At 51.9% G+C, this 9485-nt stretch overlaps 1 protein-coding gene across 1 annotated transcript; it reads right to left on the reverse strand.

Moving 5' to 3' along the window:
* Positions 1 to 634: 634 nt before the first annotated feature.
* BBA_09485 (only proline and serin are matching in the corresponding protein) lies at positions 635 to 2443 on the reverse strand (the record flags this gene model as incomplete). Its single annotated transcript, XM_008604582.1, has 1 exon — positions 635 to 2443. One exon carries the CDS (start codon positions 2441 to 2443, stop codon positions 635 to 637), a length of 1809 nt encoding a protein of 602 aa, XP_008602804.1.
* Positions 2444 to 9485: the final 7042 nt, after the last annotated feature.

Consider the following 9485-nt stretch of genomic DNA (forward strand, 5'->3'; position numbering starts at 1 on the left):
ACATCACAGCGACCTTGTTTACAATTTTACTGTTTTGTATTGATAGCGGAAAGCCTTGCAACACCACTTGCAACATGCTGTCTGTATCTGCTTGTTCGCTGCTCGCTGCCAGTTTCAGCCAGATTTCGAGCTCAATCTTCCTCGGCTCCATTCCAAGTCATGATAACAATGTCTTCGGACCATTACCACGATCCCCAGGTTTTTTTTTAGAAAAAATATGAAAACACAAAAACAGTTTTTCTCTCTGGCTCTTCCTTGCACTGAGCAGCAAAGTTCCGTCCGGTCTATGTAACGCCTTCCATATAGGATACCATTCACATACAGTCTAGTAAAATCCCAAGCGCAAAAGAAATGTCGAATGAAAGTCGTGACCCATTGCCTACTACCTTTGACGAGGTATAATAAGCAACGGCCGACTAAGGTTGAAGGAGTGACTAGAGTCGGGGTATCTCGAGGGGTGTCCGTAGGCAGCCCGACGTAAAACAAAACAAATGATAAATGGTTGATGAGTAATTCGTGAACCGTAAATGTGTAAGGATCGTAAGTCGCCGACATGATAATGTCAGGGTCGGGTAATGATGCAATATGCAAGTGAAAATATCAAATTCGCTCGCTGTATTATGCAGTAAAATAATCATCGATGAATGCCAACTTTGGCTCCAAGGCTCTTCCAGAAGCGCGAGCGAGTGTCTTCGTACGCGCCAGCCATGGAAGTTTCGCGGTGCATGGGACCGACAATGTCTTCGTCGCCGCGGCTGGGAAACTTGCCTGGAGCAGCGTCGAGTGCCTCGATCATCTGAGGCACAGCGCGGGGCAAGCTATCTTCGAGACGCTTCCATTCCATGCCAGCAAAAGCGTCACCGTGAGGACTGTGTTGCATAGAACTAGGGTGGGCGCTAAGAGAACGGCCCCGAACGCGCCCGCGACTGCGGCTGCGAGAGTTGGTCTTTTGCATGGGCACAGCTGAAGGTGTCTGCTTGATAACATCTTGGTAGATGCTTCTCCAGCGACGCTCCGTCTCGGCCCACTTGGCTTCAGTGAGGCCGTAAATCTTGCTCGTCTGGCCATAATTTTCGCCAGTGCGCACCAAGTGCTTGGTGTAGTTGCAGCGCGCCGTATCCCAGTCGCTTTGAAACTTGGCAATAGTCTCAGGGTTGACAGCTGGAGGATCGTAGGGAGCAGGGGAGATGGTAAAGTTGGCATGGCCAAGGCGATCAGACCATTCATCGTACTCTTGCAGAATCGACGGCAGCGGAGCGGGCACCGGGAACGGCATCTCGGTGCTGCTCGAGATGTTGCGAAGCGATTGAACTGATGGACGAGAGCTCAGTGACGGCCGCGCAAAGGATGATGCGGACGTGAGTGGCGGTGACTGAGCAGCGAAAGAGAGCCGTGGCGGCGTGGGCGCCGACTCGACACTGGGCGATTGGAGCGGACCCTCGGCCGGTGGCTTGCCGAGAGGGCCAGTCATGAGCGGAGGCAGAAGTGGCGTAGTGGCCAGGGCACGATCCCTCTGAATGTCGATTTTGTCGTCGTCGGTCAAGACGGGTGTCAGGGACGGGACATTGACACTTTCGGTGCTACCAAATGGCAGTGTGGGGGTGGGAGGGATGGAATGCTCGTGGCTTGCCTCTGTGTTCTGACGGGCACGGGCGGAGATGGAGGATGAGCGACTCGAGGGAGCACGAGATAAGACATTGTCAAGGTTGTACTCCATTGGAGGAGCACTTGCCATACGTGAGCGATGACCAGACCTCCATCGTGTAATGTTAGGGAAGCGAGATTCGAGGCGGGCCGTGAGTCCAGATAACTCAATACCAGAACGTTTCTTCTTTCCGTAGGAGGCGCTAGCGTTGATGTCGCCGTCACTGAGGAAGCCAGCGTCGTAATCGTCAATATCGAAATCGCCGACGAGGCCGGCATCGAAGAGGTCCTCGGAGCTGTTACCGCGAGCGCAAGCATCGTTGCCTGCAACCTGCTTGTTAGCTGTGATAGTTCTGCCCGCGCGTGCGCAACCCAACTCACGTAGATAGTTATACAGTCCAAAGCTATCCTCATCGTCAGAGAGGTCGTCGTCGATGTGTTGGTATGATTCCTTTTCCAAAGGCTCCTCCTCAACATCGGGCAGCTGGCGCATGGAAGCCTTGGTCAAGGTGCTGGACAGCAGCGACGGGGAGACGTAGCCATCCTGGGGTGGCGGGGGCAGGTCGAGCGAGGACGAGGAACTCGACATGCGGACATGCCCACGAGTTGAGAAGGTTGGCGTGATGGGAGAAGTAATGTCGGAGCAAGAAGAATCGGGGGCGGCAACGACGTAGGGCCAAGTACCAATTACGTTGAAATCAGGACTCGAAAACTGAGAAGCGGAATCGGATCGTTTGCGCTCCTCGACCAACTGAGGCAGAAGGAGCGGCTTCAGTTTAGGCGACATGCCTCCCAGCATTGGTGCTGCGAGGGACACGGCCTGGAACGGATTGCAACGGCTTTTTGTAGTCAAGGTGAAAACGTTTCGATGATATGCATGTAGAAAAGACGACGTCGAGCAAAGGAAAAGAGAAGTCCAGGCAAAAGCAGGCAGAGCAGTTGCGAGAGTGAAGAGGTGATGAGTCGCTGTAGATGTGTATGTGTAGGCGAGGCGAGGCGAGGCAAGGCTAAGCGGAGCGTGAAAGAGAGAGTGTGTAGGTTTTTTTTTCCGGGGCGAGGCCAGAAGAGGTCACAGAAAGTTGGAGAAGAAGAACAGAAGAGGAATCCAAGAGGTAAAAAGGCAAAGAGGTTGACAGGACAAGACAAAGGCCAAAAGGCTTGTGGATTGCGGCGAGGCGGGAAGGTTCCACCTCCAACGTGTAGGAGACGATGGGTTAGTAGAGGAGATTGTACCGCCAGGTAGCAGCGGAGAGGAGTACGTTGAGCGGGGCTGGCAAAGATGGGTGAACAGGGCGCTGCGAGAAGTGGGGGAGTGACTTTGGAGGGACAAGGTGAGAAAAAGAGGAATCAAGGGAACCCAAAAATCAATAAAAATAAAAAAATAAACAAAAATCGGTGGGGTCGCAGAAAGAGGTGGGGCCCGCCGAGCGCGCACTGCAGTTTCGGTGGTAGGACGGTACTTGGGTACCTAAAGGCTGGTGGCCAGCAAGTAGCACCAAGGCAAAAAAAAATGAACACTGCTCTCTGGGAAAAGGCGATCGAGGCAGAGAAAAGCAGAAGGGTATTGATGAACAAAGTACGGATTACACTAAGCTTTTCAAGGGGACCCAGACGGACCGCCGGACTCCAAAGTTGGGTACTTTGGTAGGTAGCGGCACGGTTCAGTGCAGAACTGGGCCTGTGCTGGCGGACGTTCCGGGCTGGTGGCAGGTTCCAGCGCTGTGAGAGCCCTGGTCCGTCGCCCGGCAAGAAAGCAAAGGGAAGGTACCTAGGTACCGACTCGTCCCAGCCAAAGCGCTGCACAAAGGAGGTACTCCAAGCGAGGTCAGCCTAAGCAAGTCTGTCCAGTTGGCAGACGAGTAAGCGGCCCAGAAAACAAACAATGGCTCGTTGACCTAAACGAGGCAAACAGCGTCGGGAAGCTGCCTCTGAGAGTTTGAGGCTGCCCCGTGGTCTCGGGCTCGGTAGAATATTTTCTTCTTCTTTTGATTTTGATTTTGATCCTCTGCTGTCTTGTTGGTGGTCGCTGCTCCCGTCCTGAAGAGGGCTAGCCTCGTCACGTTGGGCTGTTTCGGTTGTTGGCAATGTTTAGCCCTGTAACCACGTCGGGCCTTGTGCAAGTCGTGGCCGCAGGGGTCGAATTGGAGAGCCAATAATGAGAAAATAACAAGACCAAATAAATGGGAAGAAACAAAGTCGGCGTACGAGCATGTGCCAATAAGCTCTTGACAGATGGCAAGCCCAACCAGACAAAGGCTGTTTGCAAGGCGAGGCAAGAAATAAGCGATGCCAGCTCTTTCAAAAAAGGCTCCATGATAGGGCGGGCAACAATTCCCATTTTATAACCAGTTCCTCCTTCTACAACACATGCCAGCATTGATTGTCTGCAGACTCATGACCCCGATTGTCTTGGATCCTGGGCCCGTTGGATGTGTCTCTGCATGTATGGATGGATGGATGGACTGATGATGAGGGACAGCGTGGGATGACGCATGGCTCTCCGTCCTCTCAACGCTGGCTGCAGCAGCAGCAGCACACACAACTGCACAGCGAGAAGACCGAGCAGTTCGAGAATCCCGTTATAGCTCCTCGGGTAACTATCATATCTGCCGCACCGCTCCCGTCCCCTGCTGCATCGCACAAGTTGGGCTCTCGCCTCAGCCCGCATACATGGCGAAGCGACATTGGTACGTTGTACCTGCGCAGTCCGCAGCAACTCCCGTGTGCGGCCAGAGGCCGCCCCTCCCAGCACAGCACCGCGTCTGTGTGCTCACCGGCGAAACATGATGGAACCGCATCGAATTTTATAAATGAATGATTTGAAGAAACGTAAGACGAACGAAACACTGGGTGAAAAACTAGCACAGGTGGACTGCATGTTGGCAACGCCATGAAGATTACGTTGAAGTCGGAGGCCAAGCTCAAAGCGTGGCGGTGATGATAAACCATGACTAGGCGTAATGATAGTAGAAGCTTTGACAGAATGGCCCAAAAAAGCAAAGCTCCCTTGCTCTCTCCAAGCCACACTGACCCCTGCGTCGCCCTTTTCGACAACCACTTGCTGCTAATAATCCTCCAGGCGACCCAGCCGGCCGGCTCTCCTCCCCCGGTCCGGCATCATGACTTGTCCCCCTTCTTACCACGGCCCAAGAGAGAAGGAGGGAGAAGAAGGTAGAGCAAGGGTTCTCGTCCTTGTAAGCGCTAATTAGGAAGAAGAGACGGCCTACGGCCCCGGGTTCACTGCATCGTACTTCCGGCTGCTACCCAGGCGCAACCTTTTTTCTTTTTATTCTGCACTTTTGATAGGTGATAAGGCATAAGGCTCAAGAAGCAGGGTTCAAAGCTGGCGCAGGTCACCTTCACATTGTGTCTGCCCAAAGAAAGCACCGGAGAAGGGAGAGTAAAGCCGTTGACGCTCCCATCTTCGCTAGGCAGATATGCGCGCTTTCTCTCGCTTCTGCTCAGAAATAAAGGACAAAAGAGTAGACTTGTCACAATGCCGCGCCATTCTCTTCTGCACACCTTACATCACCAAGCGCAACCCCCAAGAACGGCAATTAGAAGAGGCCGGCCGCATCAGAGACAAACTATCTAACTATGACGCCGGCTCGTCCACTGCCGTGATTAGATCTCTCTCTCTTTCTATCTCTCTTGTCGTTACTGGAGGGTGGGAAGGGCGGCGACATCCCGTCCATGCACATGTCTGTACCCAACCGCTTCATATCCAGCGCCGTCTTTGCCCTCCTCCTCGATACGGTGTGCATGGCGGGAACGACTGGGGGCCAAGTCATACACGTCGTCTCTCCAACGATGCCGCGTGTGGCCGTGACGGACGCCGGGACCCCTCAAGACTGAGAATGATATCAATCAACAGCCACACATACCGCTCGCCAAGCTGCTGCATGCGAGGCTGGGGGGGCCGGGACCGTGGTTGGGGGTCTCAAGTCCTGCCCTTGCCGCCCACCGCTCTCCCTTGTTTTAAGGTTAGGCAGCCAACATCACGTCAAACAAAGGTGAAGAGGGAACACGGGGAAAAGCGGTGTCGATTTTGAACTTGCATTTTTTAATAAATTTTCTTGTTTTCTTCCCTCTTTCTCTCTTTTTGGTTAGCTTGATGGTTTGCGAATGCTTTGTAAATACTTCTTCACAATGACTGCGTACAGCAGGACAATATATGCAGGCTTGACGCTGTGCTAGGGGTCGGAATCGGCGTCTGCCAGCGAAGCATACCGACGTTGACAGACGAGACAGAGTACACGTCAGCTAGCAATGGCTATCTTCAAGACAAAGAGTCTAATAGGATAAAGAAAAAATAAGAAAAAATCACTGCAATGAGAAATCATAGATTTCAATATGGAAAGGCTGGATGACTCTTAGAGCCCGGGAAGGGACATTATGGCGGAAAGCTGCCATGCACATGAAAACTCAATTGATAGGCAAGCCAGTACCCCTAGCACCGTTTGTCCAAGCAGCCAGCCTCGTCTGTCGTGGCACAGCATTCTTGAGTTTGGCCCGTAGACGGTCTCTGCACTCAGTATGCAGCTCTTACAGACACACGGACGGCGAGAGCCTAGCCGGGAAGACCCCTCCTCCCCCAGCGTATCAAGATTCAACCACCACGGGCCGGGAACCAAGGGGCGGGATCGCGGGCGGCCGAGGCGCGACCAGAATCGTCCGAGCGAAAATAAGAGTTTAAAGGCTTTGTGTCAGACCAGAACCTGGGGTTCGAAACCGTCTGAGCGTCGACGCGTCGCGAGCAAAGCCGTGCGGCGCAAAGCCTAGAAGCGCAACGCGAACCCTAGCATGCGAGGACACGACACGGGCACGATAGAAGGGCAGTAGAGCAAAGCTTGTATCTCATGAAGCTACTAACAATTGACTCGAATGCCGTGTACATTTTCGTTAACGCTGTGCTATTTCTATGCGCTTCAAGGACCAAGACACGGGGGGAGGTAGTGAGACCCATTTGCCAACTTGTTGCCAGCAACGTGGTTTGGCGGTTGTGCTTGGGCGGCGGCATCTGCCGTGTACCAAACCTTGTTGGCGCTAATGTACTATTACATTCTCTTCTCCACGATACGAACAAACTGAAATCATTGTCCACCTATCGCTGGCTGTTTGAATTTTTATTTTTACTTCTGAAAAAATTATACAGGCAATTTTCCTGTGTACCAACCAGCAGCAGCACCGAGGCATGCGTTTGTGACCGAGCGAGGGCCCACTGTTCCCACAGGGGTCCGGAACCACTGGAAGCTATTGGAGTTGTCCACTGAAGTTTTCCACTGTAGCACTGGTTGAAGCCCACACAGTCCACTAAAATTCGGCCAAAACCCGCCAAAGTCGCTCTACCATTAGCGAGTCTACTGCGCTATTTTTGTTTGCTACTCTTGCCAAGTTGGTGGACTTTGCCGTCACATCTAGTGCTCTGCCACTATGCTTCCAGGCCATTCGAATAATTACGTAGCAAATGATACATAGGCAGGTAGGGTTTGGTAAGCGTTTTGCTTTGAATCATCTTAGTAATCCACTGTACCAGCAAGTAATCCGGTGCTTGGCCGAGAGAGGTCATGTAAGTCCTGTTAGTCCAATTGTCCACGCAGATAATCACGACCGATATGGTAGTAATCTTACGGAACATCAGGTAATCAAGCCTAGCTGGTTCCGGTCAATCTTTAGATGACCAACTCGCTCAACAACAGCCGACGTGGGCCATTGCCTCCAACATAGTCTCCTGCTGGTATTCTACTGGCTGGCAAGCTGGCACCTGGGTACTTGGCCCGAGGAACTGTTGAAAAGCCCGTGGATACTCAAGTTCATGGACTTCCCTAGTATCATGCGAAGAAAATCTCCTTTACATGGGGACCCCGGTTTGTGGTGCTGTCATTTTGATGCTATAAACTTGCAATAGCACCAACCAAGTCTGAGCGCCAAAAGCGCCAAAGGATGTTGTGTTTCACAACTCTCGATACATTGACCTAGAGGAAATAGGAAACGCGGCAACAGCACAGAGAAAGAGTCATGATCCATGCAAAGTCGTTTTGCAGATCACAGTCCCCGAAACACATCTTCTAAGCCGCATTATGTCCGCGATGCTTTTGCCCACGCATGAAGCAGACTTTTCAATCAAGCTCTAGTTAGACAGCTCAGCGCCAAGCACAATGCGCATTGCTTTCCCCGCGCCCATTTACAAAACGATCAGAGAGGCATTTTTTTCTTCTCAAGGGTGCGCCATAGTTCCAGTAGCCCTCCTCAATGCGCGTTGCAAGCTTGTCAATCGCCGCGTGGCATTGCTTGGCTCTTGGCCTATCGGCTCTAATAGCCCCGCGACCCCAAGAAGCATTGTGCTGTTTACGTTTGCAGCCCGCCGTCGCAATCCATGTGTATGTTTGGTATAATGGGGAACATGCCAAAGCCACCATTTGACAAATCTACACGTTCCAGACACACATCGCACCATGGCTGTACGCCAGGAACCGAACGATGGAAACACACAAACAGAACCCACAAAGAAGCCACCGCGGATCCCATGGTGAGAAATGTGGCGGCAGCTCCATCTCACCAGCTTCTGCTTCCGGACAGTGGCTCTCTCAATCAACGAAATCTCTGACAGTCCTAATGCCACCTAATCACACCATTGTGAGAGAAAGAGCTCATATCTGCACCTCTATCAAAGACCCTGACAAAGAAAAATAAAAATTAAAGGGTTCTTTTGTCAAAAATGAGGCCCCGCTGAGGCGGTTGCCTTGGCGCTATTGATGGCCGAATCTGGCTGTCCGGCATGCTTCCCCTTCCCCCCTCCACGATTCAGGGCACAGCCCATCGCATGGTCCCCTGGACTTGCAAGAGAAACAGCCCACACTCGCAAACAGTCGTTCAATAATTGCATCAATACGTTGAATATCGGCATCGGATCTCGTACTCTGTCGCTGCAATCTCCCGTATGTCGTCGATCAGTATCGTATAAAGAGCAGCATGCACTCCAGTAAAACCTCGGCCTCTGATGAAGCTAGCCGCGCCAATGTACTTAGAAGATTGTCATTCACTCACGCATGTTTTGCAGTAGCCTTTGGTGTGGTGGGCAAGCGAGGGGAAGATCACTTCCTTCCTCTACCACAAGCCCTACATAGTCGGCCTATTGTTGTACACACCACAACGCAAACTGGCTCATGGCTGCATATTAATACTTCTCATATCATGCCTCTTTCCAGAGCAATCGTTCGATTCACTTGGACAGATGTTCTATACAACACATGAAACAACATTGGCAGCATAGTTGGCATTCTGCAGACACTGTTCTATGTAAATATCAGGAGCACCTACGAGCAATTTCAAAGAATGATATGGAACAACATGCAATAAATAATTGCAATGGAAAGAATGACCGACGCATGCAATAAATAATTGCAATAGAAAGAATGATGCAATAAAAAGAATGACGCAAACCGACTCGGTACGTACCAGACTGCTTTTTTTGGGGGACCTTTTGCTACTCTGCCTCGTGGCGGCCTTGTCCCATGCAGCTCAGCGCAACGGCGGTGCAGCGAGTCGCCTCATTCGTTCAGCGCCGCTCGGCGTAAGCATTTAATAAGCAAGAAAAAGTAAACACCAACTATTTGGAAATGATGACTTGCACCAACGAGAAGAGGGTTTTCTGATGAGTTTTTCGGCTTCGCTAATGCCGCTTTGAGTGGCGGCCGCCTGGTCATACTGGAGACGCTTCAGTCTTGTGCTCCATATTCTCCAGTCTGGCCCGTTCTTTGTGCGAACAGGTGCAGCCACAACGTCACGAAAAGGGCTCCATTATTGTGCATCATGGCCGCGATGCAGGGTTGGAGCAGAAC

Source organism: Beauveria bassiana, assembly GCF_000280675.1.
Source record: "Beauveria bassiana ARSEF 2860 unplaced genomic scaffold BBA_S00055, whole genome shotgun sequence".
Lineage (NCBI taxonomy): Eukaryota > Fungi > Ascomycota > Sordariomycetes > Hypocreales > Cordycipitaceae > Beauveria > Beauveria bassiana.